Source organism: Camelus ferus, chromosome 15 (assembly GCF_009834535.1).
Source record: "Camelus ferus isolate YT-003-E chromosome 15, BCGSAC_Cfer_1.0, whole genome shotgun sequence".
In the NCBI taxonomy this organism is placed as follows: domain Eukaryota; kingdom Metazoa; phylum Chordata; class Mammalia; order Artiodactyla; family Camelidae; genus Camelus; species Camelus ferus.
Window position 1 is genome coordinate 18,491,162 of NC_045710.1, and position 27,479 is coordinate 18,518,640.

Genomic DNA, 27,479 nt, shown 5'->3' on the forward strand with positions numbered 1-27,479 from the left:
TTAAATCAGAGCTTCCTGAGCTGGTGTGTCCACTGTCCCTGGGACCTGAAAGCTACCTCATCTGCTCACATCAGGGAGGGGGAGCTTGGGCCTCCCTCGAGGGCATCTTAACCTCTAGGGCAGCTCACCTCTTGAAGCCAGTGAGCCAGGGAGATTCTTGCCTTGGTGGGAGGACTTTCTTGGCTTCCAGAACCCCATGGCAGCCCGCTCCTCCTCCTATCTCTTTGCTCTCCTTCACAGTCTCCTACCTGGTCTCGTCTTACTCCTTCCTACGGTGATTGCTTCTCAGCATCCTACCCGCGAGTGCCTTCTGCTCATACTCATCTTCTCTCCCCAGGTGATCTATTACTGTTGACTTTCAGATTTATAGCTACAGCCTAGACACCTCTGAGCACCTGCCCCAAACTCAACACATCCACCACAACCCTGCTTCTCTCCTGGAAATGGCACCCTCATCCTCATAAGCCAGAGCTCACTTGCCCAGGAGCACCAGACTCCTCAGCGATAAAGCTAGACCTCAGATCTAGGTCTGCCAGGCTCCAGAGTTCAGGCCTCTCCCACCACACCTCCTGCCTCCACACACCATCAAAGAATTGAGCTGTATTTCTAACAAACATAAAAACTCAAATGTCACTCTAAGCTCCAACCAAACTCTGGGCTGTCTCCAGGACCCCTCCCCATTTGGGGCTGTGCTGGGCCTCCACCTGGACCCCTGTGTCAGCCCCCAGCTCCCCATTGCCTCAGCTCTCCCAGCCTGCTTTCTCTTTCCCAGCTCCTGGCTTCACAGAACTGGCCTCTTACAACAACAGCACATTGAGTTCAGCCCTCTCTTGTTGATTCTGTAGTGCATTTCCCAGACGATTTTCTTAAACCTCACCTTGGCTCAGTTCAACATTCCTCATTTTCCCCAAACCTTTCCTCTGGGAATTTGGCTTCATTTCCTGTTTTCCTAAGAAGTCTGGGGCCAGCTCTCCTCCATGTCTCCTCTGATCATCTCTTTTATTCACCCTGCTCCGGAATGGAGGGAAGAGTTGTTCCTCCCAGCCTAATAGATATGAATTGCAACCCTCAGTGTCCTCATCTGAATAATGGGGATTATAAGACACCTACTTCACAGGACTGTTGTGAAAATTAAACAGGCACTGAGGACACAGTCAGCGTATATTGGTTTTGATCAGCAATTTTCATCTCCACTGGAATGTCCCTCAATCAGCTCTTCCTGAAGATGTCTAAGAAGCCCCTTCCCTCCCAAATGTGGTTGTTCTTCTCCTGATACAATTTTTTCAGCCACACAAGCCTAAAACCTCCCCCACTGTTTATATCCCCTCCTCTTCAGTCATCAAACCTGGCTGCTACTTCCCCAGAAACAGGGTTCACATGCGTCCTTCCATCCCAGTCCCCAGGCTGAGGTCCATCATCTCAGCACTGCAGTTAAGTCTGCACTGTGCAGCTGAAGTAATGCTCTCGGGTCTGATTTTCATGTTCTTGCTCCACCCAGAGAAGCCTGCTGTGACTACAGGTGTGTCCAGGGATGGGGGTGACCCGAGTCCTCTCTGTAAATGTACTCCTATGCCCCACACTCCTGAAGCCCCCCCCCCCATTACCACCACCTCCACAACACACAAATGGCTACACTTTGCGAACTGATAGAATCCAGGTTCATCAAGGTCCACACAATTTGGTGTTTTCATCAGACCTACCTCAGCCAAAACCAAACAGGTCTCTTCTCGTCCCTCCAGCTGTGCCCCCAGCTCTGCCCACATCATTTCCTTCCCCAGAGCATCACATCCTGCCCCCCTGCCAGCCCTCAGCCTGCCCATCCTACTGTGGCCATCCCCTCCTCTGGTCTTCTTTTGAACTTGATGCTGCTATCAACATTGAGGAATGTTATCCCATGCTGCTTTGTACTGTCATTATTTTGAAGTCATTTCTTTCTTTTTAAATCTTTTTTGTAGGGGAGGGGGTAATTAGGTTTTATTTATTTATTTGTTTGTTTGTTTGTTTGTTTGTTTTAATGGAGGTACTGCGGGATTGAACCCAGGACCTCATGCCTGCTAAGCATGCACTTTACCATGGAGCTATACCCTCCCCTCTTGAAGTCATTTCTATTAAAAATGAACTTTCTTCTTGCCCTGTTTGCTAACTGGACTCTAAGCACCTTAAGTTGCTTGTATTTCTCACTTCTTCTAGAGCATCTGATACACATAACATGATGTGCACGTTTGTGCTACCTACAAATTTTACTTATTGTTTATTAACTATAATAGTTATAATAGTATAAATCACCAGTATTCACTGGCCTCCTGCTATGTGCAGGTAGTGTCCTAGGTGCTTCACATGCATTATCTCATTTAATTCTCACAGTAACCCCACAAGGGATGCAGTAGTATCCCATTTTATAAATGGGGAAATGGAGCTCAAAGACATTAAATAACTTGCCCAGGGTCATACAACTATATGTGACAGGGCTGGAATTTAAATCTAGATCTGCCTGTCTTAAAGCCTGATTCTTGTCACTCTACTATTTTGCTTCTAAATATAGCATTAATGTGCCTTTAAATGGCAGGCAGATTAAGTGTGGGAAAATGGCCTTTTCCCAAAGTATATTGCAGACTGAGTGTTGCCTGAGTCCTCTGCTGAAAATTCAAAGAATGAAGGGTGAGTTTTAGAAATGGTAATGCTTAGAGGGAGAGCGCTGCAAGGTCAGGATGTGGGACCCATGCCCTAGACAATGTGGTAGAGGCTGCGGACCCAGAAGGTTGGAGTGAAAAGTGAAAGGAAGTTTAGGAGTGCAGTTAATTCCAAATGTACAATTTGCAGAAAATCAGTCGGTTGCAGAATGAGCTCAACAGGCTGCAAATCATAGGCCAAGAAAAGGCTTGAGAGCTGTATGTAGCCAGAGGCACAGAGTGGGTGACCCCAAGGAACTGATCACGAATCACTTGATGTCCTGGAGAAAAGCTAGTGGGGGTGGGGGGTTATTTTGTTTGTTTGTTTGTAAAGGAGTATTTGATAGAAAATGGAGAGGAGACTTCAAGAGAAGATGGAACAGTGGTCAGCATCCAAGTGGCCTGGAAGGGAATTATCAGAGATAGGGTCAGTGTCTTGAGTCCCTGTGTGGGCTGGATGAATTGGCAATGAAGCCAGCATAAGCCTGTTACAGGAGTGTGATGTCCCTCAATCAGGCCAGTGGAGCTGGTAAAAATGTGGGACTCCTTGTTAAAAAAAATTAAGAATTTCAAAAGCAGAGATTAAACCAGGGCAGAGCCCTTCTAAATGCAGGGCCCTGTGAGACCACACAGGCCATGTACCCATGGAGCTAGTCGTAGCTGGTGGGCTTAGGTTTCAGGATGAGGAAGGTGTTTACTGAGTGCCAGGTGTGAGTATAACTACCATATATGCATCATCTCACTTGATGAAATGCTCAGGCCCTCCTTTGGGGAATTTCTCACATCCCAAAGAGTGGTGCTGTTTAAGAGCTGGCTTTCCAGAGGGACAGTGAGCAGCTAATAGATCCCTAAAGATGAAGGAAATTACTCAGAGCAAGAGAGAAACCACTGAGCTGGTTATTCTTTTTTCTCTTGCACTTTGAGCAAGTATAAGTAAAAGATGGAAGATAATTTTAACATGAAAAGAAAAGGAAGTGGTTCAGCAATTCTGAGAGAAGCAGATCCATCTGAACAAATGATGATGGCTTTCCCAACTGTGTTAAGAAGTGTGGAAATGCTTGCATTGAATTTAGTTTGCAAAGCACATCCAAATACTTATTTGATTCTCAGCGCAGGATTGTTCCCTCTGTAAAGATTGAGTTGCCCTTAATCTAAGCAGATCCTGCTCTTATGATTCCATCACTTCCCCCAAACACACCCCTTTTCTGTGCACTAGTATGAAAATATGCTCCAGGAAGTCCCTTCACCATCCCCAGTGAAAAACCCTGCAAATTAGCTCTGGCCCAAGTACCTTCTCAACAGCTGGGCACAAAATGTATGCTTTGACCTATTGATTCTTGACCTTGGAGCAAGAGAACCAAACCTTTTTCTTTAGTGAGGGGGTTGAGAGGGAGTAAGAGAAAAAAACCTTTGCTACTGGGAACTCAGCGAAATGTGATTAGAGCTGCAGCAATGTAGAAGATGGTAAGAGGGTGACTCTCCAAAGATCTTTGTCCTGACAAAGCCAGGAAGGGCCAATACATTGTTCTTTCCAACACAGGGATGTCAGCAAATAAATTATATGTGAAATTTCTTTCCAATTTGCTGAGCAGGTCTCTGGTCAATATGGAAACTCATGCACCCACAGTGGTCTGGTAACTTCTGAAGCATAAAGTTAACATTTATAATAACAGGTTCAGATTGAGCTCAGTACAAGTTCCTGCCAAATGTATGCCTAGGAACTGTGTCATAAAGTAGATTACCGTTGGGTACTGGCTTTTCTTAGAGAAAAAATGGGCAATAGGGGTAACATGACTGGGCATCAAACAAATCCAGATTTACCCAGCAGTATATCATAAATATCAAAAACAAAATAATAACCCTTTGAAATAGTAAAATTATGTTTCATATCCTGCCAAATGTATGTCATGATACTGTGTCTGTTGGTTAAACAAATGGTCCTAAAGTTCATATTAACTTACCAGTGAGAGATGTGAAGTCTCACATTCACAGAAGAAATGAATGCCACATACACACTGAGGAATGCTTGGCTGGACAGTAGTTTATGTTATAAAACAAAAATAAAAACAACACATACAGAAAAACTAAGGGCTTGGGTTGATAAATGGGCAGTTCTGGTCAGCCACCAGGCTCCAGGAGGCCCCACTGAGTTAGCTGTTCCATGGTCACGTCTGGCATAATTGGAGATGCCCATGTGTCATGAAGCAGCAATTCCACTTCCTGGCAACATCTACCCTGGATGCGGGGACTGCTCTCGCATGCATGAGATGCTCAAGCACCACGTGTAGCGGTAAATGTCCATGAACTCAGAAATGAACACATACCTGGAGGAGCTTTCATGTGATGAATTAATTTAACTGAATGAAATGTATCTACATAAATGAATCTTAAAGATGTCGAATAAAAAAAGCAAGTTGCAAACGGACATGTACAGTATAATACCATTTGTTTACGTTTTTTAAATTTGCAAAACACAGTAAAAACAATCGTGAGTGGGAGAGATTTCTATCAGCCTCAAGGGAGAGGGATGGGAATAGGAAGGAGGGCTTCAATTGTACTGGAGATATTTTATTTCATTTTTTTATTTAAAAACATGTAAGGGGAGAGGGTAGAGCTCAGTGGTAGAGCGCATGCTTAGCATGCACAAGGTCCTAGGTTCAGTCCCCAGTACCTCCATCAAAAATAAGTAAGTAAATAAATAAACCCAACTACCTCCCCCCAAAAGACAAACAAAAAATTAAGATAAATAAATAAATTCATCTGGAATTTTTTTAAAAAGAAATAAACTCTAGATTTAAAAAAAACATAAAGTAAATACAGTAAAAAAACATTAACATCTGTTAAATTTGAGTAGTGCATTCATGGGTATGTATTGTATTATTTTCTGTACTTTTACCGTATGATTGAAGTGTTTCATAACTTTAAAAGAAAATATTTTAAATGCATAAACATGGTTAACTAAATTTTGAATAGTTTTAGCTTCCTCCAAATTTGTTTTTTATGTATATTATATATATAATGTATATTATATATATAATGTATATTACTGTATATTCTAGTAAATAAATTTAGAAAATTAGAAAAAATAAATTACTCAGACTCTCATCTTCCAAAAACAGTCATTGTTAATGTTTTAGTATTTTTCCTTCCATTTTTTTTTTCTTTATGTGGGTGTGTGTTTTTAAACATACTTCTAAGCATCTTGGGTACACATATTGAATTCTGCCTTTTTCACTCATTATAGCTTCACCCTTGTTCCATGTTAAGACTTAGCCTCCATGAACATCATTTCTATTGATTTCTAAATCTTTCATAGCTTACTTTTCTTGCATAAAAACAGTTACGAACATTCAGCAGTCACACAGTCACATTTCCTTTTGATTATCGTAAACATAATCCTTTTGAAAGTCTCCAGAACAGGATTGGGTCACACTCTGCTGTTGATTTCTACAAGGCTGTTTTGTGTGGGATGACAGTAAAAAGGTCTGTCACATCTGTGATATCACATTCCCGCAAAGACTGAGCTTGTCGGCATTCATCCCGTAGGCGGGAAGTGTGCATATTTTAGAAGCCAGCTCTGTGTGCATCTTGCCTGAGAGGAAACAAGTGCTCGTGCATCCAGCATCTGGTCTGGGCTCCTGAACCTGCAGCTGGGGGAATATTTGCTGATCCCGTTAAACTCCTGGTTTGAGGCCCAGGGAACAGCAGAAATTATTCCAGGTATTTATGTGCCCCTACCTGGCTTATAGATGCTCTCACATCAATTGCCTCCTAATCCTCTCTGGGCCCCTGAGGGAGATGCAGAGCCGGCACACGGGATTATAACCAGTAATTGGGAAAGTCAGGACCACTGCTGGATGATCCTGACTCCTTCCATCCTTAGACCCAGGCAAAAGGAGCCTCTGCTGTGGGCTCTGGACTCTAGGCAGCTTCCCCAGGTCTGCCCAGAGCCCACTCTTCCAATCCTATACCACACCCTGGGGCCCTGGTATTCCCTGTCACAGGCCTGAGCGCCGCCAGGGCCTGCATTAGCCTAAATCTGTCCTCCTGGGGGCCAGACCACCAGTGTGTGCATGCCCAGGCCCAGGGCAGCATCTTGGAGGGGTGCTCAGAGCTTAGACCTCCAGGCTGCAGGAAGTATCCAGGGTTGAGGGGTGAGGGCTAGAGGCAAGGGAAGAGGCTGAAGGCCAGCATCCCCTGCAGTGTACTGCAAAACTGCAAGGTCCCTGAGGATTCTAAACTCAAACCTGGCCTTCTCAGTCGCTATGAAGCTATATCTGTTAGAGTAGGAGGATAGAATAGATGCTGTGTAACAGTTCGTTAGCTTGATCTATAACTTTTAACTATTCAGAGATTCAGCAGGAAGACCTCCCTTTCTACTCTCAGAAACCCACAGATATTAAGAACGGTCTTGGCTCTCTTAGAACACGATGCTGTTTCCAGGTTCCCTTTTTTTTTTCTATGCAAGGCTACAGATATACTGAGGGGGTGCAAAGAAAAACAATCTAGAGCCCCAGAAAAAAATAAAACAATTTAGTGTGTAAAATCCAAATAGATCAGACACCCCAGTGTCAACATATAAAGCAAGAAATGCATTTCAGGACAAAATAGAGTACAACCACCTGCTGTGCAGATGAATCAGCCTGGCACGATGTAGCAAAATCAGAAATAGAAGCCAGCTAGTAAAGCTCCAATCTGCTGTCCTTCCCCTTCTCTCTGTTTCTCTGCCTCCCCCGTCACAGTTCCTGCGCGTGGACCACAGAACTACCACCCTCTGTTGGTTGCTTTAAGTTGTGCAAGAAGCCAGACCCCTGGTTTTCCTACAATAAGAGAAATTGTCTCACCAGCCCCACCAGGGTCAGCGTGGAAAATCAGTGTTGCAAGGACTTTCATTTAAATTGTTGTTTGACCACTGAACTAACTTTTTTCCAGCCCTTTATTCCCCAGCAATATTTCTGTCTTGTGATCGAGGATTTAACTGAATGGGAAAGCATGAACTCATTCAGACAGTTTCGTTGTGCTGTTCTTCTCCCGTTCAGAAAACAGAGATAAACAACTAGACTCTGAATAATTAAACACACATATTAGGACAAAAAAGTCTTTACAAAGTCTATTCTGTAAGTGATGATTCACTTGACTTTCACAGCTATCCAGCAAGGAAGCTACTCCCATGGTATAGGTAAAGAATCTACATCAAAATATGAAAATGAATATATGTATGTATATGCATGACTGGGACATTGTGCTGTATACTAGAAATTGACACATTGTAACTGATGGTATTTCAATTAAAAAAAAAAAAAGAATCTACATAGGAGACGTCAAGTAACCCGGCTGAGGTTATTCAGCTGAGAGATGGCAGAGTGGGTATTCTAACTTGGGGCTGATCCTAAATCACTGTAAGGATTCAGATATTCAAATAAAAGAGTAGATTTTGTCCAAATTTTAATTCATCAAGAGAAGAGAGTCACCTTATATCAAAGCCCTCATAGTCCCTCATGTTAGGGGAGCCTGTCTCAATTTTTAATTTTCATTTTAATGAAGTTTTTTGGAGAACAGCACATTAGCCTGGACTAGCCTCTGAAAAATGGTAATTTTGGAAGCTTGTGGAGGTTGCCTGACCAAATTAGTTTTTAAAGATGTGGGGATGGATCTCTAATACAGATTTAGTAATTATTCCTGGAAGTGTGCTTTGTGATTGCAAATGAGGCTTTTTAAAGATTTCTTTTTAAGTGCTACCTTGTGGAGATTGTGGATAGGATGATTTTTCACTGATAAATCATACAGGGACCTAAAATGTTCCAACAAGACAGATGGAAATGAAGTTAATGTTCTTGGAAAAACTAAAGACAAAGACCCTGATATTAAAGACGCATATAAAAACTTTGAATAGATCTGTTTCATGAAATGTGAGAGACCAAACAAAACAATGTATTCAAATTAACATTTTATTCATGACAGTTTAAATATATAATGTGTAACTAAAATAATAAACATTATAAATAGATTTACATTATGGCAGACATTTAATTATGTCATCTATATATTCAAGTTGGCCAGAAATCATTTGGGGGAACTTCTCTTTGGGAAACAGGGGCTGATCTCAGGCTCGGGTAACAAACACACTCAGTGGTTTTTCCAAAGCACCAGCTGCAACCCAAGATGAGGAAGAAGCAGGTTTGGGTGCTGGATCCACAGCAATGATGAAGGTTACACACTGGCCCCTGTGTCTCCAGACAGCTCCTCACAGTTTCCCAAACATTGCTTCACTTGTACTTCCCAGCCTCCTGTGCAGTAGAGTTGGGCTGTCTTGAAGGTTCCCCCGAGGACCCCATGTCCCCCAAAATCAATGACTTGGGTTGGGGTCGAGATGTGATGAGACTGCTTTTCCCATCTCTCTCAGGCAGCACTGGTTGGAGGTACCACCATGATCATTGGCCACGTCCTGCCTGACAAGGAGACCTCCCTTGTGGATGCCTACGAGAAGTGCCGGGGTCTGGCTGACCCCAAAGTCTGCTGTGACTACGCCCTCCACGTGGGGATCACCTGGTGGGCACCCAAGGTAACAGTGCTGGATGGAACCCCAAAATAGAAACCAGTGCCTTTTTTGGCAGGGGGTGCCATTTGGTGGGAGCCAGTGGCGGGGTGATGTTCTCCTGCAGTGTGGAACACCCCTCTCACCACCATCCTAACTCCCCCAAATGACAAAAGAAAAATCACTTATGATTCCATAAGGGGGGCGGTGGGCCTGTCTTGCTTAAAGAGCCAGTTTTCCAGGAGACACAGAGGGCTCACTGGCGCCTTGCTTGGACCACAGGTGCTCAGCGTCTCCTGATGGTTTACATTAGTGCCACTGACATGTAAGGATTTGCTGCTGAGTAGTGGGCTCAGCAAGGGTCAGGTCCCCAGGGTTGGATCATTTTGTGCTTGAAGTGACAGCACTGAGGTCTCAGAACAGAGGGTCCTGTCCTGGCTCCTGCCTGATATGAATGGTCTGGGGAGCTTCCTTCCTGCTGGGACCCAGCTGCTGCTCTGAGCGCCCTGCTCCTTATGCGTGGTCGAGGCTGACTCCCACTGGGCCCTCTCTCAGTTCAGCCTCTGTGCCCCTGGCTTTCCTGTCCTCCCGCTGCCCAGGCCCCAGGGCCAGAGTCCCGTCCCCTCTCCCCGGATTCCCACTTCCTTGTTCTTCCTGAATACGGATACACGTAGCGTTCAGATTTTGCTTCATTTCTGGAGTTTTACTGCTTATTACCCCAGGGAAGCAGCCTGGATATTCATTCTTTCATCAATGATTTCTTAATCACCGTGAGCCGGTACTTGAGTGGGTGCCCTGGAATTATAAAAATAAACAAGCATTAAGAAATTTTACAAAGGTCTCCAGCTATGGACCCTGATCTAAAGGGCCTGACTCCCTCCTGAGATGGGAAATAAAAGCCTTGCTGGATTTCTGCCCTCAGGTACGAGTCTTGAGTGTGGGGCTCACCCAGTCTCTTCCATTATTTCCAAACGTACTTATGAAAGGCCTTGGAGCCCCCCAACCTTACACCATGAAGACCCCCCTTCCTGGTACCAGGCAAAAGGTGCAGACCACCTGTATGTCAACCATCCTTCATCTCACATGGAGCTTTGTCCATTCTGGACACCCTCCTGGATGGATGACCCCTACCCCGAGCCTCTCTCCTAGCCATCCCTAAGTTCCCAGAGGTTGTAGAGATTTTCATGCATCTAGAATTTTAAATTCTTTTTTATAATAATCAAATAATTTTTTTTTAAGTACAGATTTAAAAAATAGAAAAGAAAGGAAGCATATAACCAGTCACCCCTGACACAATCACTATTATTTTTAGCTTATTTCCTTCTGGTCTTTTTTCATACCTACTTTCTTTCACTGAAGTGTGGGCATTTTCCATTTGGTTGCACGGCCTTCATGACCATCAATGCTTTGGCCACTGAATGTTCTGTCAAGTAGGTGAATCACTATTTATTTTCCTATTGTTAGACCAATGTTTCTTCCATTCTTTCCTAGTATAAATAATATTGGGATGAATATCATTCACATAGCTTTAGTTCATGCTTGGCTTTGACCCTAAATTAGATTTTCCCCAGGTCTCTGGATTTTTAGTATTAGTGTGCCTTCTCTGTAACACTTCTTCCACTGTGGGGGGTGGGGGGTGTGTGGAGGGAATGGGCCACAGGTGTAAGTCATTAGTGCATTTACCATGAAGGCTGATTTGGAGACAGAACCAGAGGACCAGCCTATGTGATAGAAGAAACATGCCCAGAGAATGTCACGATTTAGTTCCTATATTTGTGTCATAAGGACAATTTTCAAAGTACTTCCATTTGCTCACATGACCTCACAGCAGCTGGTGGAGTGGGAGGAAAGCAAGATACTGAGAGGTTGCAGGTGGTGTTGTGGTGGCTCCAATGACAGACCCCCATCTCCTCCACACTGGGCCTGTGTCCAGCAGTCCACCTCCTGGATATGTGTACTCACATGGTCTTGCCTTTCACTTTGCTCTGCAGGTGAAGGTGGAAATGGAGACCCTGGTGAGGGAGAAGGGTGTCAACTCGTTCCAGATGTTCATGACCTACAAGGACTTGTATATGCTTCGGGACAACGAGCTGTACCAAGTGTTCCATGCTTGCAAGGATATTGGGGCGATCGCTCGAGTCCATGCTGAAAACGGGGAGCTTGTGGCCGAGGCAAGGCAGTAGAGAATATTGGGGGAAGTGGGGGGCACCAAAAGAGGCAGTTCTTGGGGATTCCGGACCACCCATTACTCATCCTATAAAACAAAATATAAAAACAAGTGTGAGATGTTAACACCCCAGATGACAAATCTTTGTCCCAAAATCCAGACTTTTCTAGTGTCTGTAAAAAACAAGTCTCTTTGTATAGTTCAAAAGGATTTCTAAGTCTTGGTTGATGAGGTCTTAATTCTAATATGATATTTAACTTCCATTATAGCAAAGGAATTTGGAGCACCTCTAAGAAGTATTTTTAATGAGATTTGACATACAGAATAACTAAGAGTCAGCTTTCCCCTTTCCTGTGCCTCCCCCAGAGGAGCTGAGCTATTCTAAGGATCTTCTCACTGATGCCAAGATGACAAACCCTTTTGTACTCCTAGGTCTTTAGTAGGATGCTTAGGGTGAGGGTTAATCTAGGCATCGCTGGAAGCTCGAGATTTCACTAGATTGCCAGTGAGGAAATTCTGATTTTCAGATCAATAAAGCATGCTTGTCTTTAGTGTCCCAGGCCTCCTGGCTGGTGACTGAACTGTATTCTTAAGAGGAAAAGATATTTTCAATCATTATGAAGTGAGACTCAGGGGAGCCCTGTGCTTATCTCGCCCTCTTTAGAAGACGAATATTACAGAAGTGAGAAGTGCAGCAAGTCTATGGGAATGGGCTGTGTCTAGCATATTTCACTGTCCCTTGGGTTCAATATTTTTTTGTATCTCTATGATCCTCTCAATATTCTTTCTATTGCTATTATTCAGGGCGCTAAGGAGGCGCTAGATTTGGGTATCACAGGCCCTGAAGGAATTGAGATCAGCCGTCCAGAGGAGGTGAGGAAGAGTTCTGTGTCCTTTGTCAACTTTTTTCTTAAAGGTTTGGAGATTCTTTAGGATAAAAGATACATCAGTAAATATGAGTTGTATGGTATCACTTTCTCCATGGGCGAAACTCCCTTCCGGAAGCTTCCCAGGGAGCAGCTTCCTCCGTGCTACAGCTGAGCTGGCCTGGGGCTTCCCTGGGGAAGGCAACTTGGGGGAAACCAGACCCACCTCACTGGGTTCTGATTTCAAGGATCTGAGGGAGGCAATGTGAGCATGCCAGGGGTTGCTCTGCCCAAAATTGAATCGGGAGAGAAAAGACAGACTGAAAGTTCCTTCAGATGTTAGAAGAAATTCCAAGTTATAAGCCAGTGACTTAGCATTTTGGGGATAAGATCTCTTTGAGCATCTGAAGAGAACTTTGGACCCCTCCTACCAGAAACGAGAGGCACATGCATGTCTGTGCTCTTTCCCCTTTTCCTATTCCTAAGATGGTAACTAACCGCCCTGCTCTCCCTCTGCCCTCTGGTGTTCTCCTTGCACAATTTTGCAAGATGTCATCACAAACCCCCCAGATCCCCCTTGCTGAAGAATTCAGCTCTGGAGAGACCACATTAGACAAATAATGCATTCTTTTTTTTTTTTTTATTTATTTTAGATGTAATTATTTATTTATTTTTGGCCAGGGAGTGGGGAGGTATTTAGGTTTATTTACTTTATGAGAGGTACTTGGGAATGAACCCAGGACCATGTGCATGCAAAGCGTGCACTCTACCCCTGAGCTATACCCTCCCCAAATAATGCATTCTTGCCCTATGACCCTGTTCAGACATCCTCTACCATTGGTGAGGGGAAGGCTATTTTCGATTTCTTCAAAGCCTTAAATGCAGAGCGGTGGTTGGATGTCCATGAGGGATTGATGGGGAGGCCTTGAGGGACAAGGAGCTGGAGACAGGATGTGATGGTACTGTCCTCAGACAGGAACCAAGTCAGCCTAGTGGGTCAGCTGGAGGATTGTGGTCCCACCTTGCTCTTGCCCTAGGTCTGTCAGAGCCCTTGACTGTAGTTCCTGTTTGGGCACCTCAGAGTTGGTAGAGAAAGATATACTGGATTGAACAAAGTCAATACACTGAGACTGCCTATGAGAACAGGGATGGGTAGGGGACGGGCACAGGACTGGACCTTCTGGAGTTCTAGGGGAGAAGAGCCAAGCTCTGAGTGTAGGGGTAGTAATAGCAAAAATTATCACCATCATCATCTATTGATTGAAGGGGAGCGTCCTGGGTCTATACCCGGAGAGATTTTTCTCCCCAGGGACATTTGGCAATGTCTAAAGATATTTGTTTATCCCAGCTTGGTGGCAGGGGGAGGATGTTACTGGCCTCCAGTAGGTAGAGTTGAAGGATGCTGCTGAAGAGTCTCCAACACCCAGACGGCCCCCACCAGCGAGAATTATCTCATCCAAAATGTCAGTAGTGCTGAGGTTCAGAAACTTGATCTAGGCCAGTTCCAGCTTGAAGTCAGTCAGTATTGCTCCTTTGCTACAGTTCTGAGGTGTCTGTGGAGAGAATGCACCAGAAACCAGAGAAACTGTGACTCTGGGTTTTTGCTTGCTCATTTTGTTGCCTTTAAGCCCTTAGCAGCATCCAGCGAAGATGTGCCTGGATCACTAAGTCCTGGGATTCTCTCAATGTGAGCAAAGGTGATTGGAGCTTGGTGCCCCTGCCCTGGGCTTCTCCCCACTCAGAGCCAGCTGTCCCCCTCGGCCCTGTGTCAGACGTTCCAGTGCTTTCCATCAGGTGGGGTCTCAGGCAGATGTAAGCTTGTTTGGGGAGTTGGTGAAGCTTGTTTTCTTTCTGTTCTCTGTTTCCAACAGCTGGAAGCTGAAGCCACTCACCGAGTTATCACCATTGCAAACAGGGTAAGTAGATGCCAACTCACCCTAAGCCCATTCTCAACTCTGGGATCAGAAACCAGTCTGTACGGTGGAGTCCCATTCTGGTGGATGCCAGCTCTGTGCCTGGCTCCCAGGACCCCAAATGAACATTGTTTGCTAAGTGAACGTTGTTATTCCCACAGACCTGGCAGGAGTCCTCCTTGCCACCAGCTCTCCATTTCATCCCCACTGAGCTTGCTGGGACCTGGTTCATTGCTCAAGTGGAAATGGCTCCCAAGGCAGGGCAAGGTGGGGACCTCAGAGCTCATGGCAACTGAAATCTGTTTCTTGTAGAGGAATAGAGAGATGTTTGCTTAGAGAACCATGATTTAAACCTCTGTCTCTGGGCCATTCATAATTTTTCCTTGCTGGTTCAGGGTAAGCAGGCGCTGATGTAGCGTGGTGGTGGGAACAAGCAAGAGACATGAGGCTTTGACCAGACAAGCTTCCCATTGTATGCAAGGCAGTCACTCTGATATACTATTGAGTATCTAAAATTGGAATGGTAATATCACCCACTCCTCACAGGATGGTTGTGAGGATCAAAGGAGTTGTGAAAGGAAAAGCACTTTATCAACAGTACAGCCCTGTACCAAGGTCATTTCTCCTCCTAAACCATCATTAAAGGGTTCAATTTGCTCAGAGAATATAAACTATCTTCTCTAGAACACTAGTTTTCTGAGTGAGGTCCCTGGACCAGCCGCATTGGTATCATTTATTAGAAATAGGAACTCAGAAATGCAAATGCTCAGACCTGTGCAGATCCACTGGATCAGAAACAGGCTGACACCCGGTGACCCCCAGCAACCTGTGTTTTAACAAGCCCGCTAATGATTCCTAATGGGCGCTAACTCTTGAGAATTTTTCCTCTGGAAAGACCCGGGCTCCCCCGAAGGCTGTAAGCAGTGGGTGTTTTTTGTTAGGAACACCAGGGGAACACAGAGAGGTTGGAGGTCCTGCTGGTCTCAAAACTAGTCAGGAAACTTCTGCCAAGCACATCAAATGTCAGGCCGGTTCCTAAATTCTTGTCCTCCTAATCTGATAAGCAAAGAAGGCATCAGAATAATATTTGGGAAAACAGTTCCCCATTAGCCCTTTATAAGTCTAGGAGCTGGACAAAGACAGTTTTACTGTTATAACAGTAGTTATGTCATCAATTACTTCTTGATGGAGACTCACCCCAGAATAAGGAAGGATCTGAACAACAAAAGGGGAGTTCCTTGTTTTTTAACTCAAACATACGCCAAGAGAAGTGAAGCCATGGACCTTGGTTGCACAGCTTGGTAGAGGAAAAGCTAATTAGTCTCACAATCCAGGTGTCCATTCGCAAGAACGCTCCTGTCTGGTGTAGACTCTGAACCCTGAACCTCTTGTGTATTGTTTCTTCTCTGGGATACAGTCTGTCTGCTGATAAAGCAGCCCTTAGATGGCAGGCATCATAATTTTGGATATGGAATATAATACATAACTGTCTCTAGGTCATCATGTTCATGAAAAGGAAATTAAAACAGTCCCTCATTTTAAGTTGTAAATAGTCTTGGTGTTGGCTGGTAGAAAATGTGAGGTCCTGCCCTCAACACCTTGCCCCAAGGTTCCCCTTCTGGGCTCTGGTGCCCAGCGCTGCCTGTCCCCTCCTTGCTTTGTGGGGTTCCCCAGCCTGTGTTCCCAGCAGGAGACCATCACCCTGAGGGTGGAGCTGAGCTATGCAGGGCAGGGGTGGTTCGGGGGCCAGGACTGAGCTGGTCTGGTTATCTTGATGCTTGTTAGGTTTTGGGGGTTGATGCTCTCTCCTTCCCATCATGTCTCCTGTGTTTAGACTCACTGTCCAATCTACCTGGTCAATGTGTCCAGCATCTCGGCCGGTGACGTTATCGCCACTGCTAAGATGCAAGGTGAGTCGGTGGGCTGGGATGGACAGTACACGTGTGTGGTTGGAGCCTAACGGGGCCCAGCAGCTCCGTGCACTTTCTGGCCAGGGTCCTGGGACCAGGCCCTGAGCCTGCCCTTCCCTCCTCTCTCCTCCTATCTTCCTCAGAAGCATCCTGCACTAGCCTAGGTTCAGTCCATTACAGCCAGTGTTTTCCTCTGCACGTTTGTATGCATAACAGCTTTACAGAAATGTCTGTCATCTCTCCTGGGTCTGGTAAAAGATTTCCAAGTTTTCAATCAATTCATTAATTGGGTATCTTTTAAAGTCTCTGGTTTTACTAGTGGTTGCCTTGGTAACCAACATGAAATCCTCGACCAGTTCCAACAGACATTTCAAGGAATACCCACGAAGTTCCTGGAGAAATGTCAGTATGTGGGCCCAACTTCCCTTACAGCCACCTAGAACCCTGTGTTTTTTTAACTCAAACAGCCCCGAGGCACCTGTATGTCTCCTGTTGATGAGCACCTTGCAACCCCTAAAGGCTTTGTACGTGCCTGTGCTCTCAGCCCGGCTCACAGTGCCAGGGAGGTCCTGTTAACAAGAGAACAAAGTCACAGTCAACAAACCTGGGGCTAAAAATCAGCAAGGGCTTCCAGCCTTCCCACTGTACTGCCCCCTAGATCCCACCTCCTGCCTCTTCCCTAGAGGGACCTCCTTGGGTGTCTCACCTGTGCTATTGTCCCAGCCTCCCACCTCCATCTCAGTGCCCTCCAGCCCCGGCTACAGAGCCCACCCCCAGTATGCTCCCAGCATCCAGACTGCCTGTTAGCGTTGCATTCTCACCCCTCCATCTTCCCATCAGCACCCTGCAACAGCTGTGCTCCAGCCGAAACACACCCCTCAAAGCACCATCAGTACTGCCTATCTCAGTGCCCTTGCCCTTCTTTTCTTGGAGTCAGCATGGGGACAGGGAGCACCCTGGCCTTGAACACACCTGTGCTGTCAAACGCCTGAGTGAGGTTGGGCTAATCCCTTCCTTGACGACTTCAGCTCCTTCACCTGCCTAGTGAGAGGCTCAGATCAATGATCTCTCCAGTTCACTGGCTTCCTACTTATGATTTGACCCGTCTTCTTCCAGGGAAGGTTGTGCTGGCCGAGACCACCACTGCACATGCCACGCTGACAGGCTTACACTACTACCACCAGGACTGGTCCCATGCGGCCGCCTATGTCACGGTGCCTCCCCTGAGACTGGACACCAACACCTCAACCTACCTCATGAGCCTGCTGGCCAAGTAAGGCGTTTCAGCGGGACCGCAGTGCAGCATTATCTCATAATGCGCACCAGTCCCGGAATTTGTAGATCTTTAAGATGATGTCATAGAGGCCCCAAATCGGACCTAGGTTTGACTTCGTTGTGCCTGGAGCATGATTTTGCTTTTGTTTTCTTCTCCAAAGCCCATCAGATAATTGCTATCCCATGGGGCAATTTAGATCCAAATCTAAATAAAATGCTTTAATGAATAGTCTGTATTTGGTGGGACACAAACATGGAAAGATTTTGTTTTACGCACCCCCCAGGGGAGGAGGGCAGGCAGCCCCCACCCCACCGGCTCTCCTCACCGAGGGGCTCAGGCAGCCCTGCCTGTCCACCGCCCAGGCAGGTGCCCACTGCTGGTACCTCTCTTCTCCGTGGGTGAACCTCTTGAAATGTCCCCTCCTTGACGGGGTAGACTAGTGGGGGAGCGGGGGAGGGAAGCACCACTCAACCTATGAAAAGAGGAAGAAGGGAAAGACCTCAGGACTCTCCATTCTGCCAACACCTCAGTCCCCCCGTTGCAGGGGGCCGCCATTAGATAATGGGGCATTTATTTTATCCATGTCCTTAGTTTTCAGTCCTGATGGCCAACAACTGGCAAATTTCCACTCAACATCCTTCTATGTTAACAACTTAAAGAGCAGTGTGGGCTGGGCACTTGGGGCTTTCCAAATATGCCTGGAGTGCAGTCAGTAGGGTCCCAGAGTGAACATGGCCCCTGGAGAGGCAGGAGACACCATGGCAGTAATTATCCTCTGTCCCCTAGCTTTGCTGTGACGCTGAACAGCTGCTGCTCTGACAAATTCAACTAAATTGGTAGAGTAAAGGGAGAAATACTTTTAAAAATGCTTGTCAGTGGGAAAAGCCAGCCTCCTTTTCCTCATTATCAACACAACAGAAATAAACAAGTATCAAGAACCCACTATATAATTTGGGCTCAGTTCCAAGGTCAAAGAATCTTTGGAACTACCTCTGCCTGCCACCAGGATATTTACTGAAAGAACAAAAAGATAGGAAATCCTGCAACCAATCCAAATTACAGTGCCCAAACCCACACAAATTTAAATAGGCAGAGGAATAGAAGTATTATTAATTGAATAATTTAAGTTTTTACATCTAGCCTATTTTGTCAAATTTATTTAAATTATTTAACTAAGTTCTATTCACTTGAATAGAATTGCAATTTCCTGTGACCTATTATGAGAATAGTTTATCCCTGTTTAATCAGTGCATGTTGTAAATGTGTGCAATTGTACAGAATTTGGAGCATAGTTTTAACATTTCTAGGAATTTATGATTACTATAATTTTGCTTTTATGACACATTGTTGGTGATAATTGGTATTATGCAAAATATTTGATAGAAAACCAATTATTAAATTTCTATAAGAAAATATGAGCTTCATAATAATCTACTTAGGATATGATTTCTTCAGATATATCAGGGTAAAAAATATAATCTGTGGATTTAAAGATTTATCCTTTATTTAAAATCTCACTTTTAAAAAAATTGACATACAGTTGATTTACAATGTTGTGTAAATTTCTGGTGTACAGCATAGTGATTCAGTAGTACATATATATGTATATATTCTTTTTCATATTCTTTTTCGTTATAAACTATTACAAGGTATAAAATCTGACTTTGTAAAGGGACCAGAAATTCTTTCATTTGAATATATATATTCTTAAAATACTTAACAAAAACCAGTGATGCTTTAAACTTTAAAGAGTAGGGATGGCTGTGTCACATCTCCTAGATTCAGGGCAGCATCGGGAGACCTCAAAGCCCTTCTGGAACGTGACCACCCTCATTCACTCCTGCCTAGTGAGCCCTGCCTTGCGTGGGGGCCTTTTTGGAAAGGTGCGTTCTTAGTAAGACTTGTCAGTTAAAGCATGGGTCCCAGGGTCCCTGACCCACGGCCCATGACTCTGATGGGCACCTTTTCTGATCTGAGCCCTGCCTGGGCATCTGGAGGACCCCTGAGGAAAAAGCAAAAACCTAAAGATTCTGTTCATCTCTGGTGGGTTCTGCAGGACTGTGGAATGTTGGGGGGGCCTAGGGGACCCTAGAACAAACCCTCTGCTCTGTGGAAGAGCCCCTCCTGCAGTCTCTGAGAGGGCCCAGAGCAGTGTCTCTGGGCAGGGAGGTACCAGCGCATGCCAGGCAGAGCTAAGTCATCTCACTGTGGATTTGGCCAAGGATTGGCGGAAGCTCTGACAGGCCCCCAGGGGGAACAGTCCCACATGCAGCCTGACCCCGAACATCAGAAAGCCTTAAGAATATGCCTCCTCACCAAGCCACATAATGCCTTCTGCTCCCAGATTCCCCTCTGAAGCCGGCACCTGGACGGCCCACGTGCACTCACAAGGCTGTAGTACCTCCTGCAAGTTAAGCTAGACTCTAGGGCCCCACACTGTGTCGTCCCCCCTCTCCCACATGACCCTGTGCTCCAGCCAGGCCCCTCCCTGCCTTCCTAGGGTCTTTCCTCCTGAGATTGTCTTGCCTGGGCGATGGAGCCATCCCTCTCTGCTGCCCCTCACCACCTCTGAGGCCTACAGAGATCTCTGAACTTGAGCTGGCTGGCTGCCTCCCTCCTTAGGCAGAGGGTCTGCCACCATGTGCACTCTCACCGATGTAAGTCTCTGCTCGAGTTCTGAGCCCCTCGAGAGCCCGGCCATGCCTCAGCCTCTGAGGACCACTGTCATGGAGGGCAGCAGTGATGAAGCAGTCAACTTGCGTGCTGTTACTGGTTGATTAAGGCAGACTTCTGTCCTGTCCTTCCTCTCCCCTGCTGGGCAAGGAGAGCCTCCACATCCAAGCAAAGCTTAGCATGGAACTTGAGTGTTTTACCAAGCACATGCTTATTGCCAGCAGGGCCTGGTGGGAGTCGAGGGAGGGGATGAGAGGGAGTTCGCATACGGTTCTGAGGAAGTAAAACTACCTCCACCCTCCCGCTTTAGCCAAACAATTAAGCGCAATTTTTTTTCCTCCCTCCACTATCTTAACTCTTAAAAGTCAACGTCCCAAAGACTCTTGATGTCTCCTGTGACACTGGCAGTCTGTGCCACAAGTCTGCATGTATGCCCATTCTGCAGATGTGTAAACAGGTTCTCACAGATTAGCTCGCTAGAAGTCGTACAGCTACAAAGTGGCAGAGACAAGATTGAAACCAGCTTTGCTGGATTCCCAAGAGAAGGCTTTCCCTGCACCTGTCCTCATCCTCTGGGACCCCAGCCTCCCATTTCCTTACCAGTCACATCCTTCTCTCTACCCAGTGATACTCTGAATATTGTGGCATCAGATCACCGGCCTTTCACCACGAAGCAGAAAGCTATGGGCAAGGAGGACTTCACCAAGATCCCACACGGCGTGACGGGCGTGCAGGACCGCATGAGTGTCATCTGGGAGAGAGGAGTGGTATGTTCCTGCGCCCCTCCCTGCTCTGGGCCTCAGAAGAATTTTCACCCTTAGGAGGCCTGGGTCAACCACAGCTCCTGTTTCACCCAAATACAAAATGAAAAAGTCTTCTATTTTTTCCTGATCAGAAAGGTAATAAGATCTAGCATAAAAATTTGGAAAATACAGGAAAGTATTAGAAAAAAATCCTCACGATACCATATTGAGAAATTATTAATATTTTGATATATTTCTTTCTAGTTTTCTGCATGTACTGTACATTATTTTAATAACTGTGTTCATCTTTTTTTCATATAACAGTATATCTTGTGTGTCTTTACATATCAGTAAAAATTCTTTAGAAACATCTTTTTTAATGTCTAAATAATATTTCCTCCAAAAGAAATACCGTACTTCATTAATCCTTCCCTGATGTTTGGAACTTACAGCTGTTTCAAATTGTTGCACTTACAAATAATGCTGCAGAGAATCTCTTTGTTCGGGAGTATATGCCAGCATTTTTTTAGTGGAGGCACTGGGGATTGAAGCCAGGACCTCGCGCATGCTAAACATGTACACTACCACTGAGCTATACCCTCCTCCCCTATGTGCCAGCACTTCTAATCATTTTCTGAGGACAGATTCCTAGAAGTGTATTTCTGGGCCAAAAGATATGAAGAATTTTGAGGCTCTTGATACATTTTGTCCAGCTGCCTTTCAGTAAAGATAGAGACTGGGACTTCATTTGAATACTGCCTGTTCTGCCCATGAAGAATAAGTAGTTTTGGTCTTGACCTATCACGGATTAGATGAAGCACAGAGTATGAGCCCAAAGAGATTTGAAATCTTCAGGGTTAAGCTCCCAGTTCAGGGAAGGCCCATGAGGCAGCTCAGGAATCCCCTGTGAAGGGAGCCCACGGTGCTCTCGTGGGTGGGGTGATAAGATGCTTTTCCAGCACAGAATATATGTCCCTCTGCGGATGAAGGGAAGTTCCTGATTTATCCATAGTGAGCATATGAGTAGAGGTGGTTTTGCAAACAGGAGGTAGATTTGCACCAGGAAAGCAGCCTTTTGGAACAAGAGCCAACTCACCACTGTTGCTGGAAGGAGATAGAAGTAAGCAAGTGTAGGGAACCAAGCCATGTGGGTTGGTTCATCTGAGAAGATGCCCGTGACATTGTCCTTCTCAGCACCATTGTTCTGACTGACTAAAAGGCTACACAACAGGGTCAAGGGTGACTGGGGGTTTGAGGTACACACACGTGGCCTTGGTTGACCTGACACTTTTGCAATATCTCAGGTTGGAGGAAAGATGGATGAGAACCGTTTTGTGGCTGTTACCAGCTCCAACGCAGCAAAGATTCTCAACCTGTATCCCCGCAAAGGCCGCATCATCCCTGGAGCCGATGCCGACGTGGTGGTGTGGGACCCAGAAGCCACAAAGTAAAGCCTGCTGCTAGTCTCCAGGGCTAGAGGGACTTGGGATTTTAAGGAACTTGTATTACAGAACTCCAAAAGCACATCATCTTTGCACTACTCCTAGCAGAGAGCAGTATGACCTGAGGTGTGTTCAATTCAACAGATATTTGAGGGCCTGCCATGGTTCAAGCACTAGGAACACCACAGTGAACAAGATGGTCTTCAGACCTGCTGTAGTGCAGCTCCATGTGCACAGCACTTTACAGTTTTTCAAAGCTGCATCACATCAGCGATCTCACTTGCTTTCATACAGTCCCAACAAGTACTCAAGCCTAGATTTCTTATTTCAATTTTACTGTTGAAGAAACTAAGACCAGAGAGTAGAGAGACTCCCCACGTCACACAGCTAATAAGTGGCTGAACCAGACAGATATCCTGACACTCAATTACAGACTCTCCCACCAACACTCTGCTTCTCTCGTTGAGGGAGTGTGTCCCCTTCAGCGCACAGCACTTGACACTCCATGGCATTAATAACACAAGTTGAGTGAATCAATGAAGTGCATCAGGAGTTATCAAGTCATAGGATACAGAGCATCTCTTTTCTCAGAGATTTGGGCAGGGGAGATGGAAATCACTTTTTAATATTAAATTTCATTCACTCAACAAATATCTGTTAAGTGCCACCGATTGCTGAGCACTTTTCTAGGTGCATAAGCTGGCAGTGAATAAGATAGACAAAAGTGTGCTGGAATTCTGAAGATAAAAAGTTCAGTTGCAAAGAAAGTTCACCCTGTGCACCACCACACACCGCCTTGCCAGATCCCCATGCTGCTTCTCCGTTTGGGCACTTGAGAAGCCGTGTTCTGCATCCAGCCTGGGGCTGGTCCCTGTTGCTGTGGCAATGTGGCTGTTAGTCACTGCTGCTAGCGGAAAGACAGCTAGAATTTAGCCCAGTGTGTTAGTCTTCTAGGGCTGCCATAACAATACCACAGACAGGAGGCTTAAACAATATACATTTATTTTCTTACAATTCTGGAGGCTAGAAGTCCAAGATCAAGGTGTCAACAGAGTTGATTTCATTCTGAGGCCTCTCTCCTTGGCTTGTAGATGGCCGTCTTCTCCCTCTGTCTTCACATGGTATTTTCTTTGTTCACTTCTGATGTCTCAATTTCCTTTTATAAGGACACTCATCTGATTGGATTAAGACTCATCTATATGACCTCATTTTACTTTTATTAGCTTTTAAAGGCCTTATCTCCAAATACAGTCACATTTGAGGTACTGGGGGCTAGGAGTTCAATATATAAATTTGGGGTTGGGGAACACAACTCATCCTAGCCTTTGGAGGTCATCCCTTCCCACTGAATATCTTCCCTTTTCACTGAGCATCATCCTTTCCCACTGGTCATCATCCCTTCCCACTGATCATAATCCCAGCGAGCACATCCCCTCCCACTGAGCATCATCCCTTACTACTGAGCATCATCCCTTCCTACTGAGCACTGTCCCTTCCCACTGTGGTGTGCATCACCTTTTCCCACTGAGCATCATCCCTTCCCACTAAGCACCTCCCTTCCGTTGAACTGTGACATCTTTACCTCCTCTCAGAGTGTTCTCTCCCGCCACTCCTCCCACCAGGACCATCTCGGCAAGCACCCAGGTGCAGGGAGGAGACTTCAACCTGTATGAGAATATGCGCTGCCATGGTGTCCCGCTGGTCACCATCAGTCGGGGACGGGTCGTGTATGAGAACGGCGTCTTCATGTGTGCTGAGGGCACTGGCAAGTTCTGTCCCCTGAGGTCCTTCCCAGACACTGTCTACAAGAAGCTGGTCCAGAGAGAAAAGGTACATGAGGGAGGGGGAAGAAGATGTGTGGGAAGAGGTTGACATGATATTTTATATGACTTTTAAATCTCAAAGATGCTCTCACTCTGCTTTCCTGTGGAATCCTATTGCCTAGATAGTCACTTTGGGAACAATCAAAATAATAGAAAAGGAGCACCTGTAATAAAGTAAAATTTATTGGGAAGGGTCCTCAGCTCCCCAGCCCTGGGCTGACCCAAGAACCAGAAGGAAGGAAGGTTCCATCAGGTTGGGTGGTGGGCAGACTGGTCTTCCCGCTCTCTCCAGGCTCCCCAACCAAGACTTCATCCTGCCTCTGGTCCTCAGTGGAGCCTCTCTGCCATTCATAAAAACCACGACTTTCTTCCCCAAACTATGGTCCGGCTCTTCCATACTGAGAAGGGAGCATGTGGTGGGGCAGAGAGAATGCCCAGCCGATGATGCTGGTCCTGCCCCCCATCTTCAATTCCCAGAGAGAATTTTAGGTGATCAGGCAAACAGGGAGTCCTGAGACCCCAAAGGCACAAGTAGGAAAGTGACACTGTGACCACAGAGTTCCTTTTGATTTGCAGGCTCAGGGTCATCGAGGTCCTGCCACTGCCTGGTTCCCTCCAGTATTGATGAAGCCAGGGCGAGTAAAACTGATATCTGAGAAGCTATCATCTAAAGCATATGAGTACACAGGGCATATTAACACCAAAAGATCAACTCTGCTGGCGAGCTTTCCACGTGGAGTAACTCTTCTCTCCCAGAGGCCAAAAAACAAAGAGAAACAAATCCCAGTCTCCTGTAGGGGAGCAGACTTGGGTCACCTAAAGAAGACACGACTTTACTTATCCATCTGTTCAATCCCAAAGCAAGCTCAGGGTCTCTGGGGTAAATGGTCCACCTCCAGTTACTTCCCAGCCACTGACAGTGGCAGGAAGCCTTAGCCCCACTACTGGAGGATTTGCCAGAAAGAGCTGTAAGGATGATGCACTCACACCCAAGACTATCTGGCAAAGGGTGGTTGTGATTTAAAATAAAATGGAAAATAACAAGTGTCAGTGAGGATGTGGAGAAATCGGAACCCTCACCCATTGCTGAAAGGAATGTAAAACGATACAGCCACATTGGAAAACACCTTGGCAGTTCCCAAAAAGTTTGATAAATTTGCCAAAATGACTCGGCAGTTACCCTCTTAGGTATAGACATACTTAAGAGAAATGCAAATATATTTCTACACAAAATCTTGTACATAAATGTTCATAGTAGCATTATTCATAAAGGCCCAAAAGTGGGAACAACCCAAATATCCATCAACTGTTGAATGGATAAACAAAATGCAGGAATGCCCACACAATGGAATATTATTCAGCCATAAAAGTGAAAGGAGTGCTAATATAGGCTACATACAACATACACAAACCTTAAAAAACATCATGCTAAGTGAAAGAATCCAGTCACAAAAGGCCACATATTATGATTCCCTGTATATGAAGTGTCCCAGAAGACGCAAATCCATAGACAGAAAATAGATTAGTGGTTGCTTCAGGCTGGGGGAGGGGAGAATGGGAGTGACTACTTATGGGTACAGGGTTTCTTTTTGGGGTGATGAGAATATTTTGAAATAACATGGTGATGATGGTGGCACAACCTTGTGAATATACTCAACACCACTTAATTGTAAACTTTTAAATGGTTAATTTTACAGTATGTGAATTATATCTCAGGTTGGGGGAAAAAATGTCTGGCAACATTTTTGTGTGTTTTCCATAAAAGATATTTCAGTCAGAAAATAGGGTCAAAAGAGGGCAGAGAAAGTGTTTGACACCCTTCTAAAAACCAGCCTCACAAAAAGGTAAGATAGACACTAATTCACAGCAGACAACCCTTCGGGCCAGTGGAAGAGCCCCAGCTTCCAGGATTGATATAAATTCAACTCAGGGTCCCTTTTTCTATGGCCATTATTATAATGACAATGTCAGGTCCTCAAGAAACAGCCAGTTCTATTCCCTGTTCTCTGGTCTTGCCCTTATGTAACAGAATGCAGGTATGCAGAAAGCTATGGGAAAACCTCATTTTCCAAAAATTATGAATGAGCAGTCCCTACAGAGCATGGGCCCCATGAGAAAGTAGCTCTGGTGTAGGGCTGCCGGGAGCCAAGGTCACTCACTCAGGATTCACCTCAGGTCTGTACTCTCACACTTCACCACTGGGACCCCAAAGTGCAGCCTGGTAAAGGCCAAAACCCTTCAAACCAGCTTTGACGTTCTGAGGGCTGGGCTTAAACTTCAGATCTATTGATGGAGAATACAAAGGAATATGTAGACTGAAGAGCCTTCCAGAAATCACCCATATCTCTTGTTTCTCTGAGCAAGGTTTTCAATAAGCAGTGAGCAGCAAAGGAGATTGAGGTTATGTCTCTGACAAGTGCCTGGGGAGTAGATTTATGCTGCTCCTTCAGACCCAGTGCACACACTCCAACACACTTCCTCATAACAGAACTTTTTAATGTGATTAAGCACCATAAATGACCTTTGCAATAAAACAGCTGCTGGTACTTAGGTGTCACTTGCCATGTGCCAGAGCAGTTCTAAGAGCTTTACACATACTATTTGATTTGATCTCATAACAACTCTGTTCTAATAAGAAAATAGGCACAGAGAGGTTATGTAACTTGCACAAGGTCACACAGCTTATAAGTAGCAGAGCTGAGATCGGAACCTAAGCAATCTGGTTGTAGAGTACAGACCTGTAACTCTATTGCTGCCTTTGTGAGTACGAAATTAACTACTATTGCTACTGGGGAATTCTTACCTCCAAATCAGCTATATGTAGCCTCTATCCCCACAAAGCTGTCAGATCACAGTGAAAGGCATGGCTTCTTGAGAACCTGGCAAGTGAGGGATGCTCTCTAAAGCTGAATACCTCAGAACTATCTACCTGCTACCTTGGAAAGGATTCCACCAATGGGTATCTCCTCTATGTGCACATGCGCATGCACACACTATTTGGAAGGCGTTAAGAAAAGAATTCTCTATCGCCTGTGTTCAAGGTGTAGAAAGGCTTGGTCACATGCATTACTTTGGGTCCTGAGCAGAGTGGCAGGGTCTGGAGTCCAGTGAGCCGTCAAGAAGGCTCTGGTGGTGGCGGTGTCTTGGCCCTGATGGTTGATGGTGTCTGTTCTCTGATAGCATCATCTTTTCTCTTTTTCTCATCCACGTTCACTAGACCTTAAAGGTTAGGGGAGTGGACCGCACTCCCTACCTGGGGGATGTAGCTGTCGTTGTGCATCCTGGGAAAAAAGAGATGGGAACGCCGCTGGCAGACACTCCTACCCGGCCCGTTACCCGACACGGGGGCATGAGGGACCTTCATGAATCCAGCTTCAGCCTCTCTGGTAAGAGCAAGGGCCACTTGTTCTGGCACCTGCATCTTCACCACAGTGGGGTGGCAGGAGGAGGGCAGAGGGGCCA

At 45.6% G+C, this 27,479-nt stretch overlaps 1 protein-coding gene across 1 annotated transcript in view; it reads left to right on the forward strand.

Moving 5' to 3' along the window:
* DPYSL5 (dihydropyrimidinase like 5) overlaps positions 1-27,479 on the forward strand; it is an 81,820-nt gene that overhangs the window by 49,675 nt on the left and 4,666 nt on the right. Inside the window, exons 3-12 of the mRNA XM_032497211.1 lie at positions 9,073-9,231; positions 11,196-11,375; positions 12,176-12,244; positions 14,109-14,153; positions 15,985-16,060; positions 17,177-17,333; positions 20,635-20,776; positions 22,057-22,199; positions 23,817-24,024; positions 27,235-27,403. Of these exons, the coding sequence (XP_032353102.1) occupies positions 9,073-9,231; positions 11,196-11,375; positions 12,176-12,244; positions 14,109-14,153; positions 15,985-16,060; positions 17,177-17,333; positions 20,635-20,776; positions 22,057-22,199; positions 23,817-24,024; positions 27,235-27,403 (1,348 nt within the window). The remainder of the gene's footprint in view (positions 1-9,072; positions 9,232-11,195; positions 11,376-12,175; positions 12,245-14,108; positions 14,154-15,984; positions 16,061-17,176; positions 17,334-20,634; positions 20,777-22,056; positions 22,200-23,816; positions 24,025-27,234; positions 27,404-27,479) is intronic.